The sequence below is a fragment of the Scophthalmus maximus genome, chromosome 10 (assembly GCF_022379125.1).
Source record: "Scophthalmus maximus strain ysfricsl-2021 chromosome 10, ASM2237912v1, whole genome shotgun sequence".
NCBI lineage: Eukaryota > Metazoa > Chordata > Actinopteri > Pleuronectiformes > Scophthalmidae > Scophthalmus > Scophthalmus maximus.
Window position 1 is genome coordinate 24,820,779 of NC_061524.1, and position 24,943 is coordinate 24,845,721.

Consider the following 24,943-nt stretch of genomic DNA (forward strand, 5'->3'; position numbering starts at 1 on the left):
CAAGGTGTCTACATTATGATTACTGAGTAGGTCTACACTGTTAAATGTTTTCCCTGTAAAAAAACCAAACAGTAATCAGCTGGCAGCAGGGTTGCCATTATGCTACTGTAAAATTGACATTTTCTACCATAACAAAAATTTACAGAATTGTACTGTTATTCAAAAATACGGTATGAACTTGTTTTTTGATTATTTTCACAGTATTTTACAGTCAACTGACTGGCTGGCTGTTTTTTTTATATTTTACAGTACCTTACAGTTGACTGACTGACCGTTTACTTTTTTTTTAATACAATTCTTTTTTGACCTAGGAAAGACACTAAAATAGACCTCACTGGTTTTAAAGTCCTCCCAAAATCTGGCTACAAGCACAGAGTATAAACCACAGCAAAAGGTTCTTTGAAAGTGCAGGTTCTTTTGAAATCACAGATTTTTCAGTCAAATAAATCACAACCTCTTTTTGCATTTTTATTTTTTATTTTAATAAAACGTTGTAAACTGCACATGTAGAACAATTGCATATTAAAATAGTACCAACAAAGACCTGGGACGAAACATTGGTCAACATAATGCTGTATCAAAACAATTAAAATTCCAAATTCCAAATATGAACTGTACATTCAGGCTCTAACAAGTATACTTAAGTGTAAGTGCAGAAGTCCAAGAGTTGAACGATGGCAGAGGAGTGACGGACTTCTGGTCCTCTCAAACCACCTCTGACTCTGTGTAAGAGAGAGAAAGAAAGAGAAAGAAATGAGTTCAAAGAATTAGAGAAAAAGGACAATCTGGTGTTTTCTCACATGTAAGTGAGTTATGGGGCTGAATTAGCTCACCGTCTTAGATGAAGGCCCAAACGAAATCCATGAGTCTCCTCAGCAGAGTGGACACGTGGATCGACTCTTGTTGGTGACTCTGTCCCGTCCAGACTAAGCAGTCTATGAAACTCTAGCTAGCTGCCTAATCCATCTATGATGTCACATGCACATATTCGATGATGCAAACAACCTGGAAACATCACTGATAGACGTTTCTCTGGTTTAAGGATTAAGTCAAATTGATACTCACCAAATAATTCGACGGATGGGGATATATGAAGAAAACAATCGATCCCAGCTCCACATGTGCTGATGAATTTTCTCTTCCCAGAATGCAATAAATACTGTATGACACTGTTATCTAAGTTACTCTGCAGTAAAGTGATGTATTTTAGCAATACAGGATTTTGCTGTTTAAAAACACATCAATATAGTGTAATTTTACAGATTGTCATTTTTATTAACAGTAAAGTGCTCTTTTAACAAATAACTGGTTAATAATGTTGAAATCTTGCTGTAAATTTACAGAAGTCATTAACAGTGTACTTTAACATTTCACATTTGCAATGCAGGATATTTGTAATGCAATATTTAAACATTGCAGCATTTACTTACATTAATTCTTCTTCCAACACTAAATGTCAACATCATGGGCTCATTCAGATCATTGTATTATCTTGGTGAAGAGAATTTAAAAATATGGAGAAAATTTGTGTTCTTTCTTTTTGTGTACACATTTCCTCCTGATGAACAACCCATTTCATCAGTTCATCGTGTGTTGCCAGTTTAGTGTGAGTTTAAAAGATCCAGTTCCATTTCTTAATCACACCAATGAAGAATCTTGGCCAAGCTTCTACTTTTTTTTTTCATACCAGGTTCTTGTTTACCTCATTTAATAACCGGCCTGTGCACAATGATAATAATAACTTGACTTTTACAGTATGTATGCGAAGGTGTGTGAACTCATTAACTCAAGTATGAAATACCCATTTAATTCTACCTTAGCATTACAGTGTAGGAAAAAAAAAACGCTTTCAGTGAGAGTTGTGCCAAGGTAAAAATAGTTCTCGCAGCTGATTGCAGATGAGTTACTCAACATTCACTGAATATCTGTCATGAGGCAGAATTGATTAGGGTCACAGAGCCATGGCCGCCGGATATATACTGTAGTACACAGTATGGAAGATAGACTTATAGCCTTGTAGGAATAACATAGTGTTCATTTCACAGGACAGAGGTAATGCTTTCCCCCCGCATTGAATGGTAATTGCAATGGGGGCTTTGATAGATTCCAGACCTTTTGGTGGGAGCGGTGTGTGTGTGTGTGTGTGTGTGTGTGCACATGTGTGTGTGTGTGTGTGTGTGTTTGCGTGCGTGCGTGCGTGCATGTGCTGCATGCTCACACATTCTTCCTTGGGTACATAACTGCTCTTAATGCTTTTATTAAGCTGAAGAAATACAAATGACGTGATTTGTATTTGTAAAATATCTGGGTGCAGGTGGTGTAATATATTTTGGTTCCTTTTGATATATTGACTGCCGGGGGAGCTGGACGGAGCGCCTTGGCTACAAACAAAAGATCATTGATGCCTCTCTGTCCTCTTTCTCAATCTGTCAGTCCATTTCCTTGTTATGTGCTGGCCTGAGGAGCACTTGGCAAAATGAGAGGCATTCAGCCAGCCTTGTTTTTTCTCTCTGCTGATTTCCCCCTCAGCCATAACTCTGGGGAAAGCTGTTGTTCATTCCATGTGTCAGAGGATAGTATCTAAAGTTAAGTTAATAGCCTAGTCACAGAAACACCATGTTATGGCAAACAGTAGGTATGACTTAGATTTATCTCAGAAGGTAGTTATTGTCCATGAGAGAGAATCACACCAGAGGACATAGAGTTCTGCAAAGACAGATAAGTATGCAATGAACTCCACAATATTTCAGTGTTTGGCTTTCATGAGAAACAAATTGATCAAGTAGCATTTTGATCATTTATAGCCTCTTTCTAATGACACACACATATTGGCAGTCATCGCTAAGACTGGCAAGTTCTTAGACAATAGAAGCATTTGCTAAATAATTGGCATGATTCATGTTGTTTTCATTTCATACTATTTCTCTCAGTTATTATACTAGGCACACAATACATAACAGTCCTCAGATGGCTTTCATAAAATAAAATAAACAGAAGAATAAACAAAAAGGAGAATACAACACAAAAATATCTCCCATTGTCATTCTCAGCTCATACTGAACTTGCTGGGATTGCAAGTGGTTGTCATAAAAACACGGCAATATTACAGTGAGAAATAAAAAGTATTTCTTGGCGAGAGGGACCGTGTGAACGTAAACTTGTTATCACAGCAAGTAGATTTTTTCTCCACTGAAGCTCTTATCATCCTTGTGCAATGTGAAACACTCTATGTGCTGCACTACAGTGATGGCAGCTTTGTCGGTAAAGCGGAGGTTTTCCACATCAGTCGTGTTCTGTAATCAGGAGGAATGAATGAGTTTAAAGCCAAGCTGGTTGCTGTTTATCAGAAATGACCTGCTTGTTTAGCCAGATACTATGAATAACACCACAGCCATGTGAAATACGGTTTGTGGGTCTGGGTTTTCTTCTTTTCTTTGTGGTGCTCTGAGAAGTCACAGCTAAATATACACGATAAAATCCTACAATTTGCACTTCTGAGATTAACTTTTGTATAACCAATACACTTTATATCTATAAAAAAAGCACAAAGAAGACTAGAAACATGAACAGATGGCGCTGATTTTTAATGACATATTGCTTTCTGTAAACTCTCCCTCTGAGGCCCAGACTAGAGCGCCTCCCCTTGGGGAGCGAACCGCTCCATTTGTTATCATTCGCCGCTAATGTCACTCTCTCCTTTACTGTATTGTCAAGTCCTTCAACTAAATAAATGAAATATGAATTGAGTATTGTGCTGGATATACTTATTGAAAAGGGGTTCCAGTTGGCTTAACTCTGCGTGCTGTTTATTTAAAGCCTTCCTCCTACGTACAGATCTGATGTTTGAGCAAGAGAGGGAAAGAGAGGCTCTTATATAATGACAGGAATTTACAACCCCCCCCCCCACCCATTATAGTTTTACCATTGGGAAACATGCCTGTCCTAAATAGCTTCTACTATTTTTCTTTCCCCCCTCCTGCTTTTTTCTTTTGCTTCGTTCTTTTACGAAAAACTTATTAAATCATGTTTCCTTTTACACAGTGTATGCCCTGAGAGATAAGTCAGAGTTGATAATAAGGGGCCCTTTTTTGAGGAAATGCACACGGCAACTTTGATCTAGAATGGCATGTAATTCCTTTCCTGACCCAATTCCCAATCTCCTGATAAGACGTTTTTTTTTTCTCTCCCTCTCCCTCCCTTGCTCTAACCTTCGAGCAGAACTCACTCAAATGGGAGCTTGCTGTCCCATTAAAGATACATTTAAAGCCAAACGTGTCATCCGTTTCTTTCTGCAGGAGGAGGATGTGTGAGGTTGAAAATGCCGTCCGCTGCAGGTTGAGTCGAGGGAACTCCACGTTTCCCTCCTTCTCTCTGTCTCTGACAACCTCCGAGATGTCTGATAGCAGCTGCTCAATTGCGTTTGTGTCGGACAGAGCTGCGTGACAAATGCGAGTGGCCGTCATAGCAGATAGAGTATCATCACCTGGATGTGAAAGCTTTTAGGCTTGTGTGAGGCGAGGGAAAGACACATGGAGAGGGGGTTCCGCTTGTTTGTGTAGTCAAAAGGCAGCTGCATTTCTGCAACCAAAGATAGTTGATTAAATTTGCTCCCTGTGGTATTTGCACATTTTGGGTTCTCGCAGAGCAGCTTGTTTTTTACTCTCTGAATTGACTGTGCCATAAGTGGATTGACCCCCCCCCCCCCCCCCCCCCCCCCCCCCCCCACCCAGCAGTAGTCTTTCATTAGTCAGGATGCAGCCAGGGACCAGACAGCGAACAGTGTTTAGGCCCAATCCATCACTATACAGAAGGAGATCAACACGGCACAAACTTGTGTTTCTCATCTTAAGCGACAACTTGGCCCCTAACCTCGTAGTAATCATGGTTTCAGCTTTCCTTCCTCATGACTGTGATAATTCTGAGTGGCCAGAGCTATGTCTAATTTAATCCCAGGCACAAAAGGGGCTGCTTGGAGCTTTATGATAGCTCATTTGTTACAAGGCCCTCTTGGTTTTTTTTTGATAGTAGAAAGAACCAATTTGGGTTTTTGACAAGGAGCCCCTCTGAATAATTCCTCCATGTATTACAAGACCTATTAAATGCAAACTTTTCAATCTGGCAATCAATAAGGCAGGCAGCTTTCTCTGGCCCCGCGCCAGACACATTAGGGCTGCGAGCGATGGTTGCTAGGGAGCTGAGCCTGCTCAGGGGAAAGAATGTTTAATGTAATAGAATCACATAAATCAACTGGAGGAAAGTGCTTGTGTTGTTTCTTCTCTTCCCTTCTCTTCTCCTGTGTTTAACTGAAAACATTTAATATGGGTGTGTTTTCAAAAATGTGGTATGGTTTTTAAAAATGTGGTTTAAACCCCCCCCCCCCCCACCACCACAAGAACATCTGGGATGGAATTAAGCTGAGGGAAGTTGAATTCTCTCTCTCTCTCTCTCTGTGTGTTTGTGTGTGTGTATGTTTATGCACTTCTTATAAGTGTGACTTCCTATGTGTGTGTGTGTGTGTGTGTGTATGTGTGCTTGTTTTTGTATGCGTAGCCGTGTCCCCAATCCTTGTGCCGCACACTTAAATAAATTGAGGTGAAAATTACATAAACATTTTTTTTATCTTTGTCACAGGCCACTGCCCCACCCTACTGAAACGAACGAGGCACTTTAGCGCTTGACTATAATTAAGAACAGGAGCCAGCATGCGTGGAGGGTTCTCTTTCTCTCTCTGCCCTCTGTGCAGTTTCAATAGAACATTTCCTCTGGGTGTTAGTCCCCTTTTGTGAGAATATGTTCCTCCTAGAGGAATTAGTACAAAGACATTCCGTCGTGTCACAATCCACCCATTGTATTTGTATTACTATACTCATGCTTTCAATATCAGATACAAACATTTGCCTATCACAGAGAGCATCGTATCAGCTTGAATTCATGGTGATTCAGCTCCATGTAAACTTCTCCAACCAGTCCCGTAGCATAAAACACTTCTCCACCTCCCATGGGTTACAGTAGTGTTTACCCAACAGTCATATTTAAACAAATTTAAATAATATATATTTGAATGATATGGCCCAATACACTGACAACTCCTTTTGTTGGTGCGGAATCTCTCCTGAGCCTGTCAGATAAACAAATATTTACTCAATTAAAAAAAAAAATTGAAGTTTATATCAGAACTTTTTTTCTGATCATTTTTACCGACGCTAAGAACCAATCGCTTCAATTTATTATAACCATGAGGAGTTACAGAATAAATTAATTGAAATTAGGAAATAATTAATTTTGTTGAAGCAGTTATCTATAAACACAACACTGACATTTTAAAACTTTGAAAAGCTGTTGTGGCCTCTATACACATTCCGCAGACACAGAGCAACATTAGCATGTATTTGCAGTTGTGCTTCTGGCAACGTGATATGAATGTCATTTCCAATATTCACTTATCTTTCAACTATGTTTAACTCTGTTAAGTCCTGAGAAAAAGAAAATCTGGCTCTCTAGCTGCTGCCTGTTGTTTGGTGTCAAGCGTGAAGGGGCACTGTGGGTTTTTCGGGGTTTCTTTTGCCGAAAACATGTGCCTGCTGCTCCTGCTGCTGCTGGAAATTAGGATTTCCAAAAATATTTAAAGTGGCAGTAAGCGATTTTGGAGAAAGATTGTTTGTTGATGAATTTTTGACTGCACTGGTCGGCGCTCTAACCCACAGCGCTAACCACGAGGCCAAACCCCCTCGGACTTGCAGCATCTGTCTCTAGCACGTCTCCTTAGGTGTCGGGGAGTGATGTTTACAAACTGCACCCACAGTGTTGTGTGGTCCGGTCCGCACCATTTTTTTTAGTTTTAAATTTATTAGAACCAGGCCTGGGGCGCACACACAGAGCCGACAGCTAGCGGACCGTGAGGAAATTTTACAAAAAAAGTGTACTGCCCCTTTAAATTGTGGGCCACAAAGCAACAAGAGTGTGCTGAACGATGCTGAGGTGATCTACGACCACTTTCACATAGTCAGCCTTTGTATAGAAATATATTGATTAACACATCAGTTTGATCCTCAGTTTTGTTATTTATATGCGACTTATGAATATGAATGTGATATATGGAATTTTTTGTGATATCGATTTCATATCGACCACTTCTATTTGCTAGTCAAACAGTTGACTTTAGGCGGAGTATCCTTTGAAAGGGCTGTGTGTGTGGGTTGTGTGCGTTTTCTGTGTTTGTGTAGAAGAGCACAGCTTGCAGCTGATATGATGAGCAGACGAAAGCTGAGTCAGCGAGTGTGACTGTGTGATGTTGGTGATGGACGGCCACTTAGTCATGTCCAGATACAGTTATTCCATGCAGATCCATAAAGTAAAATTGAAATATTAACTAGATTTTATTGAGTGATAGTGATACAATTTGTGATTGCCTTGCTTTGTTTCACCCCGAGATTGCGATTTAGCAATGCCGCATCCTCAGTGTGATTAATGTGCTTTTGTGTACAGCACAGACTAGCTTGTAATGAGTAAAATGTTCTAGCACATTTAGTTTCATCCACGGCAGTGTAGTCATCGACAGCTTGGACAAGCAATGAATCATGCAAATTCAACGAATACACTTTATTGTTTTGTATAATTCTGTCTTCCTAGGAAACACTAGGTTGCCTCCAGCCCCCCCCCCCCCCCCCCCCCCCCATGCATAATTTCTATTTGATGTCATTGACAGATGCTGTTGCCTCTTTATTTGGTCAGGTTTCAATAACATGAAACCAATAGCCAGATCGGGCGCCTGCTGCTGCTTATATGGCCCCCTCTCAGTGTCATGTCCCTTCATCGAGGAGTGAGAGAGAGGCACAGAGAGACAGAGAGAGAGGTGTAATAATCAGAGATGTGTTATATACTATGAGAAGAAGTTAAATGGAAACAGGGCGACCTCAGAAATCGATACAAAGCACCGAGCAGGGAGCCTGCAGAATGGAGTGAGAATACCAAATGAGAACCTTCTCCTCCCTCTTTTGACTCTTTCTTTCTCGTCTGTCCACCTTTTTCTTCCTTTTCTTTTGATTTTACAACCCGCGTTAAAACAAACAAACCCATTTACATCAAATATGAGAGTGACGATATTGAGTCTACGTTGTATGCCTGCCATTTCCCGCCAACCCCGCACAAGCAGCAGGGGGATCCAGTAAATTCCGTGGCCGAGCAGATAATGTGGAAATGTTGACAACAGCAAATTTGAGCCGAGAGAGTGATTTAAGCACTACAGCGCTTGACAGCATGAGAGCAATAGTTTTCAGCTTTTTCCTGCAAGTCTGTGACAAGAGAAATGAGCTCACTTGCTTCAGAGATTTTGTCAGAGCTCGGGGCCAGTTTGAATGTTTTTCGGCTTGTTTGAACGTAAATGACAGTTTACGAGTCATATTTGCTTTTTAATTTGCCAGCACAGATCTGCTTTTAACTGGCAGCCCCCCTCATATTACGACCGTTTCATTCTCAATGTTCGAAGCCACTTCCGATAAAGGTCGAGGATCTCGGACAAGCCGCACTAGATCACCCTTTTTATTTTTGTGTTTTTGAAATTCAATGATATCGGGGATTTCATCTAATATTGCATTAGCTATTCATCCAGCGGAGCAGCTGCTTCGACCGCGAATAATGAGTTTCATATCATGTGCAGCATTTCTGAGATTTTGATTATGAAGAGTAATTTATCATGCGTTTTATGGAGGAGAGACCAAACATTTTCCTCTGGTGCAATTACACAAAATGGTCTTTAATTATTTCTGGTATAATCCAGTGTCAGACCATGTTGTCATCATACTTATTTCCACTCCTGTTTCTCTCATATAGAGTGTGGCTGGATTACAGTCTGCTCACTCCCCTCCTTGCTCAGACATTTTCCTCACTGGAATATGTATCCAACAAATATCTGATCTGCCCCATGTTTTTAAATATAGTTGTGTCATATTTATGAACCAAACATTGTGCACATATATAACAGCATTTTACTATGTTGGAGAAGATTGAGATCTGTATTTTTAGTGTGCAGAGTGTCTCATGACATTCACCGTAGCTAATGACTTTACCACTCTGCTGTATACATTGGAACAATATTTCCCATTTAATATATTATTTGACGGACTGAGCAAGTTTTAAACCATGAATGACAAACTTTTTCCTAAACAAGCTACACCATCACCTTTTAGATGTAATCACCTCTTTTCAGAGGGTTTCATTCAGGGCTTAAATCTAATGATTATTAATCATTCTGTTGATTTATTATGCTATTAACTGAACAGTCATTTCACAGCTACATGAAACGATACAATGAAGCGTAAAATGCCAAAATTCAAAGGAATGCAGATGTTGAAATGTCTTCCTGTTAAAAGGGAGTTTTCTTTCTCCGCAGTCTCGCCAAGTGCTGCTCATTGTGGGAACGGTTTCTCTGTAATAATATCTCTGTAATATTGTGGGGTCTCGACCTCACTGTGTAAAGAGCCTTGAGATAATGTATGTTATGGTTTAGCGCTATACAAAGAAAGATTGAACTGAATTGAATCTTGAGCAAAGCAGCTAATCCTCACATTTGAGAAGCTGGAAACAGAACGAATCATCCAAACTGTTGACATTTCCTTCTGTTGTCAGTTGACTAACTGATTCTTCCCCTTTATTTTTGCACGTTTCATTTCATGTCCGCACGGTAAGAAAATGAAGTCACAAAGACTTAAAACCTGCGATCACTGGTATGCATTTTCGAAGGATTTGTCTGTTTGGAAATGTGATGTTGTGTTCAAGGGAATTCCATTGTTGGAGATGTCCAAGACAGAAAAGTCAGCTGCTGAAAGAATCTCATTCTTGAATAATTTTGAGAGGAATTGAATTTTGGAAGAGAGACAGGAAGCAGACACAGATGTTATGAAAGGGCTGATATGAGTTTGGCTTTAAAAAAAAGTTGCTGTTTGGCAAGCAACTGTCAAATTTTCTTGTTTCCTTTTAACATGCGACCAAATGTCTTACTAGCAACTTGAATATCTCTGCGAGTCACACTGCTCTGAATAATAACCATTTGACTTGTTTTTCTTTTCGTTATTTTGTTTCACATCTTCGAATCAATAAGTATAAAAAACCAAAGCTCTGCACTGTAATCCATTTTGTATAAAATTGCTCCGTGGCAGGTGTTTGTATGCTTTTGTCTTCTGAAAGTCAACAGATGCAGCTGTCTTTGAGTTCACTTCCCTGTCATTTGTTTGGCATCATATCTCTTGGGTCATGATTCATAGCAAAGCACTACCCTGCAAAACCACAGCGGTAACACGATATTGATTCATTGTGCAGTTTATTTAACGCCCCCTTCGGTCAGAACAGTACCGAAACACTAATATGAAAGCAAGAGACACTCACTAATTTTCTTCCTCACAGACGTTATTTTTAAGGCATTCCAAACGTCAAATGAGTTTTTCCATTTTATTCAATTGTGTCCCTGACATCGGGGAGTGGCTGCGTCAAACCTGAAACATATTTGGATAATGGATCCTGGCCCTGTTACACACAGCTCAGACAGCTTTGGACTATTTCTTCAGTCAGGTGGTGCCTGTTTGAAAATGTAAAGGAAAACTAACAGTTTGAATTTCAATTTGTATATTGGAAAACTGGTGCAGTCATGCTTCTTTTGTCTCACGGGGCGTCACTAAGATCAGCCCTATCGTGTCGTCTCACAGTGAAACTCACCCATGGCTTTGTCACATATCTGGTTGCCTTATTGTAATGCGTGTTTTACTTGAGCAGCTCAGTCACGCGTGAGGTGTCTACAGCTTGAACAAAGTTCTGCCACCAGAAATAAGACTTGAGTCATGCAAATATCACTCCAGGATTTACTTCTGTCAGCTAAACACCAGTGCGTCGTAGAATTGATTTTAAAATGACTTTAATCATTATATAGGCCTTGAATCATAAAGGTCCAGTTTACATTAATATGCATGATTCACTGTGTAGCTGTAGTCGTCAAATAGTTAATACGGCCAAGAACAACAACAACAACAATAAAAGTTACAAGTAGAAGCATCTTTTTTAAAGTCTCTAACAAAATTGAGCGGAAGCTGTCTGTGTGACGGAAACAAAATAGAAATGTCTGAATGAATCTTTCTATTTTTGGCTCCCAAAATATGCACCAGTGCAGTGTACAGTCTGCTTCTAAATCATATTTGACATCTCACCTGTAGAGCACAATATTGTTCATCTTCTCTACCTGTTTTACATTGTATTTCTCTGATCATTTCATGTTATCTATTCATATTTTCTCCTTTTTATTAACTTTATTAACTATTGTTTATTATATATTCTTAATTTACAACATTAATTAATACAACATACAAAGCTGGGAGACACAACAGGGGACAGTTGGTTGTTTTTTTTAAGGAGCAAAAAAATTGAAGAAAGAGAGGCAAAAATATTCTGATTTTTTAATCCCTAGGATGAGTCAAGGTCCAAACACACTGGATCTTATATGAAAGGAGCGTCGATAGCGTTTTTCTAGGGCTTTCGTGGCACGTAAACCCCTGTGTCTTTTATAATCCATGGCCTCTGATATACATTTTAAATTTTCTCTCTAGAAAAGCTCTTCCAGAGCCACAGAAGACATTATGCAACTAACCATGTAAACAGAAGCTAAGGTGTAAACGGGCACTAGTCATGTGTACTTCTACATGTGTGCAGATCTCAACATGTGTAATAATATATGTCACTTAACTGTTGGTGTACTTCACCAGTTTACTGTTGTACCGATGTAGAATTTATTGAGTGCTGCACTGGGTGGTTGTAACGTCAGCTGTCCTGTGTAGAGCAGTTATGACCCTGACACTATTGTTGTTTATGAGGTCAGGAGCTTTACAGGGTGTTCTGAAAATAATCTGCCGCAGCACAGCTGTTTGATCAACACACTGCACTAACGCCAGGAGAGGACAGAAAGACAGAAGGACGAACAGAAAGAGATTCAGAGAGGGAGAGAGAGAAACAAATTGCAGAATGTCTTCCAGCTCTCCAGCGATGCAGCCACAGCCCGAACCAATTAGAAAGCTTACGTAAAGATAAGGACGTCCTTCATTCTGAAAGGTCGGGCTTTAAGAACAAAAGGAATTTTTAATGTGTTAAAGTGGTACATTACATGCGCCACCACACATACACACACACACACACACCCATGCTTACTTTACAGCACCTTTGTACCGTAATTAATGCCCTGCAGCTCTCTTCAAATTGAATCTAATCAAGTGAAATGTTGTGAGGATCCTCAGGAGAAAGAGCAGGTCTGACCACGACCGCTTACAATAAAACCCCTGACATTTGGAAACAAACCCTCCCCTACCTCTGAGCTGTAATTTCGTACAACTGTAGTGGAATATGCATGTGCAAACAAGAAATGTGTGTGTGTGTGTGTGTGTGTGTGCGCGCGTGCGTACTATTTGAATGGCTTCAATAATTTCCTTTGAAGTGGTCGCCATTTTGGAGTACAGTGGATATAATTATGCTGATTGTCGAGAATGCAGCTGCTGTGAATATGTTATGAATGGTGTCCTTCCTGCTCCGTTTCTGCTGCACAAGATTAAACCAGTAAAGGGAAAAATGCATTTCCTGTCAAAATTGACTGTACACTAAAGGTGAAATGCTTGCTAGTTAGCCACCCTTGAAATATTAACTCACCAGCAGGAATTCCCATAAATGTCATGTTCCAAGAGCTTCATAAAAGCAGACAGGACAGTGAATAATTCATATGAAAATCATGTTCCAAACGGCCTGACTCTGCTTCATCAACTGTTGAACCGTGTAGTCAGCTTTGTACGACGGGAAAATATTTGCACTCTCCTTTCAAACAACAGCCTGTAAGTTTCATGAATACTTTGTCTATGTGTCATAATTTGGCCAATTTTGGTTCACCGTGGCGTGTTTCCCTGTGTTTTATTAACTCTGCTGAGGTCATGTCATTTTCTTATCTTATAATCATAGGATAATTAACATGGTATGATCACATTCTCAGGTTACCCTCAGGGAGCTTTGGACCAGATACACCATAGTTCATTATATTTTATAATATATTTGTGTATGATGTGATACTAGAGCTCTTATACCTTCTTAAGAAAAAAATGAATCTGTGATGTCAGCTTCTCAAATGTGAATATTTGTTCGTTTTGTATCTATGACGTTATGGACAGACAAAAAAAGACATTTAAAAAATGGTCTACTTTGGCCTTTGGAAATTAGTTTATATTAATATATTTAATATTACTGTAATTGAGAAAATAATTAAAAAATACTACTTGATATTGAAAATAAGAAAACGTTGCAGGTTATACAAATGGAGGGACCCTGTAGCCCTAACAGCTAACAGCTTTAATTACACGAGGCAATGTACTAAAAGAGGCCACATTTAATAAAATATAAAGTCTGCTGGTTTAGTTTGTGTTTGTGTTAGAGGCAGGTATTATGCAAATTTAAAAAAAAATGAACCAACACATACTAATAATAAATACAAAAAACTCTCCAGGGGACTTGGTTTATGTAGTTTTTAAGTACTTTGCAGCAACCTAGACATATCAGAATTCTCTGAAAAACACTCCTGTAGTGACTTTTGATATTTCTCTCACACTAAGAATTTTATTTTTAAGGCTCTATTTGACTGTTTTTCAGTCGCCATGACAATAGACTTCATGTTGTTACCATTACAGTGAGTTTATGGTATTTTATTACCGGGGGATGACAGTCTGTCAGTCAGACTTCCATTCTTGCTTGGACTGATATATCTCAAGAACAATTTGATGAATTGCTTCAGAATCTGGTACAGATGTTAATGTTCCTCTCAGGATCAACTGTAAAACTTTAGTGATCCCTTAACACTCATTAACTGTAGCACCATCAGTAGAAATCAAAATTTCTATTTATCCAATGCTTTGGTTTATGACCATTTACTGGCAAAACTACTCCCAAAACTCACCCATCAAACATTAGACGAGAACATTTAACTCAAAGCTTAGTTGTACAATACCTACAGCCTCATAGACTCGTACAAAGTATCTGTATAAGAACATATTTACTGTTTGAATCTTCTATCATCATATCCTCCCGGCTTATTTGGCAGTTTATTGTTTCAGCTCCGTATGGACTCTGATAAGGTTCTGAAAATATGTGTTTGCCAGTAAGCTGTCACAGTCAAACCTACTCCCTGTCCGTGAGATATTAATTACACACTCACATTGGAAACAACACACAAACGTGTTGGTAAAGTCTGGCCCTATTTCACTCTTACCTGAGTAAAGATTTGTCATCGGGCAGCGCTGCCAGATCACTACTTTACTAGTTGTTACTTTAAGCAGGTATAAATAGATAAACATTCAAATGGTGGTGTTAACAATGTCAGCTGTCAGGAAGTCATCACACACACACATATCTCTGAGGATTTCACAACCTTGCTTGTTAAAAAAAACCCTGGTGAAGAAAATGGCAAGCACATGGAGTTGTTCTTAACATTCCTCATCGGACAGTGATGCATGTCATGCAACCAAGCATTATGTATCTGTACAGCAAACATGAAAGGGTGTTCTGTGAGTTTGGTGAAATGTATTAGGAAACTTCATGAGAACCGCGATGTCGCAAGGAAAGGCCAGCATCAGGACATGGTGCTTTGTTAATGAGATGCATTAGCTGAAATACACAGAGAGATCATTGTGATAGGAATTCAAGTGGCAAGAGAACTAAACAGTTGCATGGGAGAGAGAGAGAGAGAGGGAATCATTCAAAAGTGACTGTATTGTTTGGTACTGGACAAATTAGCACAGTTGCTTTCCAGGAATTATTCAAAAATAATTAGGATTTCTTTTATTTTACTTATTTCCCTTTTACCTAGTACTTACCAGAAGTTACAGGAGGAGCCGACCTAGAGTACAAGATGCCACCACACAGAACAGGAAACTTTACAATTGAAGGCCAATGGAGTAAAAGGATCATATATTCGGTACACTGGCACTAGAATACAGAATGGCTGCCAAACAATGATCTCTGGGAGAGAATAAAGAAATACAATCTGATTGGAGATTGAAGAGTGAAAGTGTCCTGTAAAATGAAGTGCCGCTATACTCTATAGCTCTTACAGGATGAGTTGAGAAACAAAATGTCCCTCATTTGCCATGTAAGCATTCCCTATTGAATGTTGAATGAAGACGTGTAACATCTCTCTGGACCGTCTAACTATATGTCCGTCTTTTGTGTCTTCCAGGCCAGGAGGAGGACGGGCAGAAGGTTTTGGTCCTCAGTTATCCCCAGTATTGCCGCTACCGCTCAGTTCTGGCCCGGCTCCGAGAGCAGCCCTCCTCTCTGCTCATAGACCACACGGTGCTGGCGCTGGGCGGCATCACTGCATTGGGCGGGAGCACGCGGATCCTGTACTGCCGGGACACCTTTGAGCACCCCGCGCTGCTGCAGAACGAGAGCATCTGCGACGAGTTTGGTGAGTGTGGCAACTGGTGATTTGACTGAAACTAAAATTAGCATTAGTTCAGCATTATGAGTAAAAAGCCCGCTCTACATTTTCCATAGTTATAGTTATTGGATTTTTGTAGAGACCATTAGGTTTTGTGCCGCGGTCACATTTCTGCCTTCACTCTTTAGTCGTAATTTTCAAATACATTTGACCGCCATTCAAACACATTCACATGTCCCACCTGTGAAAAACAATCCGTGGTTCCAGTGGAGAATTTTGAAATGCTCAAACATGTTCTCCTCGCCATTCACTGAGCATTCCCTGCCGGCTCACGATTCCACGTATTTTATTAAAGCTGGGCTAAGACAAAGGAATAATGTGATTCCTCTCTCTTTATATGTCCTCTGTTCGGCAGCACAGTGGAGCTCAGTGGGCCCTTGTGCAGCATCAAATTGACATTCACAGTAACAGCTCCTCTGGTCAAAAGTCATTGTTTTTCTTTTGCTGTAAATGTACCAGTCGGTAATTGCATTTGAAGAGAGCAGCAAAGGTGAGACCAGAAGGGAAAATGGTTTTAGGCAAAGGAAAAAAGTTATGAATAGTAACGCTAACATCCTGTGGCTGCTGTTGCTCATTCACTTGGCTCAATAAAGCCATTCCTCTGTGAGCCACATTTAAGCTAAAGGTTTATTTTCAGAGCCTAGGGGAGTCCTACTTTTTTGACTAAGGCAACCAGATTTTCTAATGTTACTCATATCAAGCCTTACTAGGTTTGAAGCAGCTTTTTATTCCTGCTTGTATCGCTGCTAGGAGACTTGTTTTGTGATTTGTTTCAAAACAGCCGAGCGTAGTAATTTCCATCATTCTGCCAAGTGAACTAAGGCCCCCAGGGCGTCTTTCTTTTGGGCGCAAACACATAGATGAATGTTTGCAAATGTGCATGAAGAAACCTATGCATGTGCTGAGTGGGGTTCTCCTGTCATCTACTGGCTCCTTATGAAAAAGAAGCTATAAACACCTCATTAAATCCTCCTATGTTCAGATAAATACCAGCACAGTGCACATATAAGAAGTGATACTGAGCATCTGTGAAATTTCAAAACGTTGAAATTTTGATCTGGGGAATCGTTTTAGGACGACTTCAATGCTTCCCTCAATGCTAATTCTGACCTTTTGGATTCAGCCAAATCTGCTGTGGCAGCTCTAATAGCTGTCTGTCTTGACCAGGCTAACTCATGGAAGTGTGTCAAGCTACCTCAGGGGGTAGAGAAGACGAGAGGGATCAGGCAAAAAAAGAAAAGTGCTCTAAAACCAAAAAAATGTTTTTGTATTCATGTTAAAAAATACAAATTTCTCATTCTGATTTATCCGTGTTTTTGGAGGTGAGTAATGTAACATCGGCATGCTCCGGCTGCTCCTGTTGACATGGTGACTGATATGTCAGTGTTTGCTCTTCTGATGATGTAAGTTCGTTCCGGGTATGACGGTGACAGTTGTCGGAGACTGCGCTTCATCTAACTCGATCTCTTTGCTTTTCCTTCCACGTCACCACTGGCATCCCAGCCTTTGAACCAGTTTGAGCAAAACTGCGGTTGCGTCAGTTACCAGATCCTCAGTGCTGTGATCCATATTCATGTTCAGCATCGCCTGTCACCCCCGCAGCTGCTTTGCTCACAGAGAATGACACAGTTTTTGTTTATAATTATCATGCATTCCCCGCCAGCGAGGATTGATTATACCCATGCTACTTTGTGTCCCCAATTTCATTTTTCGCCAGGAGGAAGGGAATATTGCCACAGCACCACCACAGCAAATGGAAATAAAAGTTGTGTGGAAGGCCTCGCTGGTAAAGATGTTCTTTAGCTCTTTTTGTGAACACTAATGTGCAGAATGAAAAACAAGCTCTTATACAACTCTCGAAGAAGGTGTTACATACTCAGCTGTACTATAATAATATTGGCATTACTGAGGCTCCTCTGCTGTGAGGAAAAGCCAGAAATAGTTTGAGTGGGCCAGGCCTCTGCAGCGCTGACTGACAGATGACAAGGTTCAAGGTTTTGTTATTAGCCGTCATAGTTCTGCTGAGTGTTACTCCCATTCATTTGGCAGAGATACGGTACGTGCTAGAAAGCAATAACAATCCTCATGGAGGTGCTGTATGGTATATTTGAACTACATGTGCATTGCATAACTACAGAATGCCTTTACAGCTACTAATATGGGCGTCTGTTCAGGAAAATATTATGACCAACATTTTTCCCTATTTCTCTAATTCTGGAGTTACGATCCCAAACTGCTGACCTTCCTCTCCCATCCCCTCCTCCGCCCCTTCAGAAACCCAACACTCCTTATGTGCACACTGCTTAAATCAACAGTATTTTAGAAACTCAGTGTGGCAATCATGTTTGAGGCAAAGCAGTTGAGGAGAGCTGCCCCCCTTCTCCCCCTGCTGTCTCTCATTTGTCCTATGTTCCCCAGGTCTCTCTCCTTGGCACAGAAACCATACAGTATATGTCACACTCAACTCAGAGTGTTTTGTTTGAAATATCTCTCACTCTCTGCTGGTTTGATTTTTATTAAAAAGAAACATTTTCAGTGCAGTCCTTTTTTTGTTATCCTCCAGGGTGGTATGAGCATAAAACCATGTATTGCTTCAATATATATTAACAGTGTCCAAATGCACTGATCATAAACAACATTTTTTGTCTATTTTTGCACTCGTGTGTGCCTGTGATAGTTCTGTAGATCTGTGGTTGAATTTGATCGCGGTTCATGTCTATTTATAAGGTCGTTTCTGCATGTCTGAGTTCGCTGCATGTGTGTTTGACCAATTAAAAAAATGCCTCATTTGGTCACTCACTCTGCAAAAATATGCCACACTAGAGAAGAAGAAATAAAGGACAGAAAAATCTAAAAAGCAGCATGCTAAAATCGTACCCCTGGACTTTGAGATAATATCTCTAAAAACATTCTGTCCCGCTTGCTTGATTGGGCTGGGTCACCAAACGAGCATACAGCATGATGTCATTGTTTCCACAACTTGAACCACTTTCTCGCTCGCTCTTAAAACATGAAATCAGATTAGACGAAATATGCATTCGCCAATATCATCCCATGATAGCCCAGTCTGTTAATGTAAAAGGCAAATTGCTTGCTAAGCTCATGTTTTTCCATCTCCTCTGCAGATTTGTTAACCACTAGCCCATGAATTTTTAATTGTCCATATGTCGTGGTATACAGAGGCCATGGAGCAGGACTTTAGAGGAGAAAAGAGCACTTGCTGTAGCTGTATAGTCAGATTTCATAATCAGCACATGGACTCTATAAAACAATGTCCCGAACATCTGGTGAAAAGCCTCTCACAGTAACCTACACTTTCATGTCCTTACATATGTGTAAAATAATGCTTTTACAACAGATTAAAGATACATATTTTGACACTACAAGTTTTTTTTCCACCTTATAACTCAACATGACATGCGGTATGACGAGCACACTGAGCAGGATGTGTTTTATTTATTGCCCCGCCTGGGATACACAGGCAGAACGAAAACCACGGTGCCATTTTAACTGAAAGCACTCTCTTCCACTGGCATCAGCAGCATTAGCAGGACTTCCAGATTACTGTTATGTATTCAGCAACACAGCAACTGTACGCATATTGCTTTGCATTGCTGCTTATCAATTGCTGGCAAACAGCGCCGAGAGATATATAAGCATCTGTCAGAGGAGAGAGTATTCAGAGGTCTGGAGCTGTTATTCACAGGGCAAAGGTTTCGCTGAGGATAACTGACAAGTAGAAAAAAGAAATAACACCCAGTGTATACCTCAGTTCAACTTCAGTTAAAGGATCATAACAGGGAATTTATATATCTTGTTTACTAAAAATCATATACAATTAATCATTTAGACTGAAATCTCTGTAAGGTGTCCTCTGACAGTCCAAATCTTGAAATCTATTAGATTAGAGAGGACATAATAAAAAAAAAGTTGATGCACTAAACTTTGTCGCCTTCAATTACTATCACGTGGTCATAGCAATTGGCCCAAGAGAGGTAGTAAGTAATATTCCAACAATCTTTGCCCTGGGTCTCACCTCCCAGGCTACACAGGTATACAGGCCCTCTTGACCCACCGCAGGATGTGCCTGAATCCTGAGAGTAAGAAGACAATCATTCCTCTGAGCTTAAAAAACATGTTGCAAACCCCTCCACATGATCCTGTGTTATATATACATTATATATATATTTTTAAAATATATTTTATGAATTCAACGTTCTTAAAAAGTTCAAAGTTGAACATTAATCCAATATTTAATGTAATAAGATTTACAACAGTTTCGACAACCGAGGATGCTCATTTTAGTGAAGATCTACATAAATACTTAATCTCCCATTAAGTAAACATTAAGTAGGAAACGTGTATTAATTAAATCTAAAAGTTAGTTATGCAGTATTTCAATTTTTTATTTTATTACAATTAATTTGTGTCATGTGTTATGTCATAACATTTTCTAGATTGATATAATCGTGTAAATTGCAGGGAGAAACGTCTGTTTTACTTTTAGTTTTTTTTCTGATAACCAAACATAAACCGTAGTTTTTACATTCAATATTATAAAGATAAGCTACCATCAGGCAGTCAGTATTTATTTAATTATTTATCTTTGTCACTGCAGTATGAAACGCTTCTTACACTGTTGGTGATCCAACACTGTAACAGTGACACTGTGACAGTTTTAGTTAGTTAGTTAGTTAGTTAGATAGTTAGATACTGTAGTTGCAGATTCTCATACAAACAACTACCTAATATGAAAGTAACTATTAGTAAGTATTTATTAGGTAAGTAATTATTGTCCTGTCTGATATGTGGTTGTGGTTTTCTGTTAACACATGTACCTCATAAATGCCTGTCTTTTTTATCTGCACACTTTCGGACATTGAACCCTTGTGTCCTTGAACACACCACCAAAGACTGGTTCCTGCTTGCGTAGAATATTAGAATTGACAAAAATAATAAAGGCGTTGAGGTGTAAACGACAGATATGAAGCATATAAATATCATATGTAAAATAAACTTTTATATGTTCTGCATCGTTAAAGTTGTCCACCTAAGGTGATTATTATTAAATACTTTGGTATGATAGTTACAATAAGTCATTATCAGGCTTGAAGATCAAAAAGACAGACAGATGAGGGTTTTTTCTAAAAACAGTTGTGGTTTAAATTTTTGATAAACTATAGAGTCAGCGCTGAACAGACCGAAATGATTTAATTCATAAGGTCGTTTATTCCATTAATACCCTTTGATGTGAAGCACTGTTGGTAAACATGGCCTAAATCAAGCAATATTATATTTACCTGATGAAGTTTGTAGCTGTAAGTGAGTCATATTTTTTACAGAATCCCAAATGTTAGTTGTACAACTCCCGAATGTCCCTAGTAAAAATGAGAGAACTGCATGTTGCAACCCGAAGTGAACACGTCTGACTCATCATCAGTGTAATTGTAGATTCTGTTTACAAAGTCTGTTTCTGCCAGTGAGGCGGGTGCACAAACGATGCATGAATGCAGCCTTGTAGCTGCGTTTAAATGTCAGACATCTCTCTCATGTCTGCAGGTTGAGGCTTGTTGCTGGCTGCTGTTTCTGAAAAGGGCTTTTGTAGCTTAAGTGACGTCAAAAAGTCATTGTTACACCACTGATATACGACGGTTACAAAGTGAGGATTACGCCGTACGTGATGACTTTGATTGATGTTTCCATTTTTTCCCCAAAAATGACGGTGACATTTCATGGAAAAGAGAAAGCCTTACGTAAACAGTGTCACTGCTGGCAACTGCTTTAGATATTTCATGCACCTATTTACACATAAAAACAAAGAACATGAGAGAGCTTGTTGTGTTTATTGAAATTTTTTTTTTTAGATTTTTGGAATGACTCCTAGAACACAATAAATTACTATATAAACAAGGAAAAATATGAACAGAAAGATAAAAGTATCCATTGGCCTATTTTGTTATGGGAATGATGATTATTTATAATCAGCATGGCTTAATGCTGTGTAGCTTTTCAAAATGATAAAGTCCCTATGATTGGGCTCATTGGCTGACTCAATCCCATCAAGTGTAACTAGAGCATGATCTATTAGAATACATATGTTTTATTGATGTATGGGCCTCGTGTTTATCCTGGCATTCATTTATTTATAGGACGATGCTGTGATTTTTTTCCCTCCTCCAGTAATGAATAGGATAAGCCTTGAAGCTTATCCACTGCTCCCTTTCATCTCTTCCTCCCTCCCTCCCCCCATTCCCTCTCTCCCTCTCTCTCTCTCCATCTCTCTTTCTCTCCCTCTCCAAAAGCCAAATTGAAATCCAGTATTTCTTAAAGCCCCGGTCCTGCTGAGTTGTTGCTGCAGTCTGTCAGTATCAATGATGTGGAAGTGTTTGAAGGTTATACCGTTTTTTAAGCAAATCCTCCATTTTATATAACTTTGACTCTGTTTAACATTTGGCACTTTAGGACCAACAGTGTGTGTTTGTAATTGGGACAGTCCCTCTGTGTGCTCTTAACATTTCTTTGGAAAATGGGATTTATTTTTTAATTTCCTCTCCCGGAACAATAGCCATGAAAAGCCACTTGTCAGCACTTGGCTACAGGCAGAAAACTGAAGTGACTTGTGCACTTGTCCGATATTTACAGCCTATTATGTGTATTGCATTGTAGTGTATTTGTTTTAATTTTGACTATAGCTGCAAGTTCTTACAGATTAAATACAGAGGGAAAATAACAAATGTTGTGTCTTGTTGGACCCTGGCCAACACCAAATAGTTTTTTATATTTTACAATTACACAGTGTATGTGTGTCTTGAGCTAAATAGTGGGAGAAATGATTAAGCTCTCCAGGGTCAGGGGTCATTGCATTCCTCAGTGTGTGTGTCAGTCAGTGGACCTGGGTTAAGATTAAACCCAGCCATGTCTCGAATGTGATGTGTGTTAATAAGTACTTAACAGGCGACGCTACCATCATGAGGCAATCACATGAGGAGGAGAGAACAAAGCATGACAAGGAAGGAATGACAGAAGAAAACTAATTTGAGGGAATTATTTTCTCCCTATAATTACATCTTATTTTAACTACAAATTAAGTTTGTGAAATTTCTCTTGTAAAACATATTACACTGTGACTGCATACAATAATTTCCTATTTACTTTGCAAATGGAAAGCCTGAGTCGACTGCCTTTATGAGTGTGCGCAGTGGTAAAGTGCACACATTCACACCCCTGTAGAAACACACACCCCAATGAATTCGATGAGAATGATTTCATAATCCGTCGCAATAATAAACTTCTTTGAACAGTTTAATTGGCTCTTCCTGGAACGGCATGGCTTCGCTTCATTTCATCTGATGAAAGAGTAATGTTGCTTCTCCCCAGGGGGAGCATGCACACGGCGCACAAATAATGAATTAAGAACACTACCCTTTTTCTTTCCAAATGACTGCCATTATAAAGCAGGGAAAAATTCAAACTGCACTCACATCAGTTTCTCCCTAAATTGCTTTCATGTTTACTTGCTTGTGTATTTAATTTTCAGAGGTTGTTTCAAGTGAAAATAATCCTGATTCCTGGAAGGGTAATGGATTGGGGTCACATGGAAATTGATTGTCATCTGAAAGAGCCATTGTCGTTAGAAACATTTGTAGAGGTTCAGGAAATATCCCCTGCGTGACCAAGGGAAAATGAAAACTTACTGTACATTGTCTGGAAATGCTAGTAGTTTGAAGCCTGTAGTGTATGATAGAAAGTGAAACTTGAATTTAAAGGCATCTTGTGGATCTGAAAGGGAAACTGTAGAAGGCTATGCAAAAAGGAAAAGGGCATGTGTGAAATTGAAACTGACAAAGTCATGAAGGTTTGGGAGAATGTCCTCTTTCCTCAGCTGAGGAATATTAACAATGACAGTCTGAATGGAGAGTCTGTGTACAGCAACAGTATGGTCACAGAAATGAGCTCATTACTGGCAAGTAAAGTACATCTTGTATGCGTGCACACACACACACACACACACACACACACACACACACACACACAAACATCAGAAACACACTTATCTTAATATTGCTGTGGTGATAATATTCCATTTACAGTACATATGTAAACGTGCCTGATCTTGAAGGCAAAGAAATCAGTGTTAAACCCAAACCATAATCTCAACCAAAACTATCCTCTGTCCTATCCCTGGAAAATCTATTTCCCTAGTATGGCTTGGCATTAGGACTTTAACACACACAGACACACATACACACACACACACACACACACACACACACACACACACACACCCCACAACAGCCCTTTAAAGGCGTGTCAGAAATTGAGGACCGGCCATAATGTCGTCACTTTCCCAAAATGTCCTCACTCCGTAAAGTCTTTATTCAAAATGGTCATCAAAGATATATGTACAAGATAAATATTTGTACACACACACACACACACACACACAAACACACACACACACACACACACACAGAGATATATATATACCCACATACACAATTCATTTTGACTAATGGCTTAAAGAAACTACTAGAGCGATGATTTAATGGGTGCAAGATAAAAATATGGAAGAGTATATTTAATGTCCTGGTAAACAGACTTGCAGGGATGTGGGCTTGTCTCCATAGCAACACTAGTCAGAGCGTGCCCAGCCAAGCGTTTTGAAAGGGTTCTCCTGATGATGATTGATAATTACTACCTGACTTGTTGTCCCTGTCTAAGTAAACATATGGCAAACGCTGGCCTCCGCCATATATCTGACAAAATGTTCCCTTTTCTGATAATAGCTTTTTAATGTTGCGTTTTTGTTGTGCATGGATAGCAATCATTCCCCCATGCACACACACACACACACACACACACACACACACACACCTCCCTCCCCCACCCCCTTTGTAATTACATTTACTGCTGCTCAAATTGTTATTACAGAAAGGAAAGAGAAATAGACAGGAGAAGCCGGGGAGTGGGAGAAAGTCGAAACGAAGTGGAGGACGGAGAATTGATTTCACTTTGAATTGAAATATTTATCCCTTATCTGCTGGGTTTAAATTTTACCAGTTGTCAGGATTATCACAAAGAAGCAGCATTTTTCTTTTCTTTTTTTTTTACAGTAAAGTCGCATATTCGAATATAAACACTGATAATAGCCATGGTGGTGGGCTGTCTTTATTCCATATCCACGCACAAAGCATTTTATTATGCATTTTATTATTATGTGTTTGCACGCAAATAGCTCATATTTAGATGCATTTGGAAGCAATCTTGTTTATATTCACAGACGCCAGGACATAAATCTATGAAGATGATTTATCTACTGTGCACCATCTACCAAGGCATTAGCACAAACCCTCTATCCTGGACCTCATTCCTGACAGTATGCCAGAACCTCAGACTTCAAACCAGCACTTTAAACCTCAACAAGGCTTGAAGTGATTT

General features: G+C 39.5%; 1 protein-coding gene across 1 annotated transcript in view; it reads left to right on the plus strand.

Annotated features, from left to right (window-relative positions):
• Positions 1 to 24,943, plus strand: part of arid5b (AT-rich interaction domain 5B) — a 70,178-nt gene that overhangs the window by 17,984 nt on the left and 27,251 nt on the right. The window contains exon 4 of the mRNA XM_035605622.2: positions 15,242 to 15,472. Within this exon, the coding sequence (XP_035461515.2) occupies positions 15,242 to 15,472 (231 nt within the window). The remainder of the gene's footprint in view (positions 1 to 15,241; positions 15,473 to 24,943) is intronic.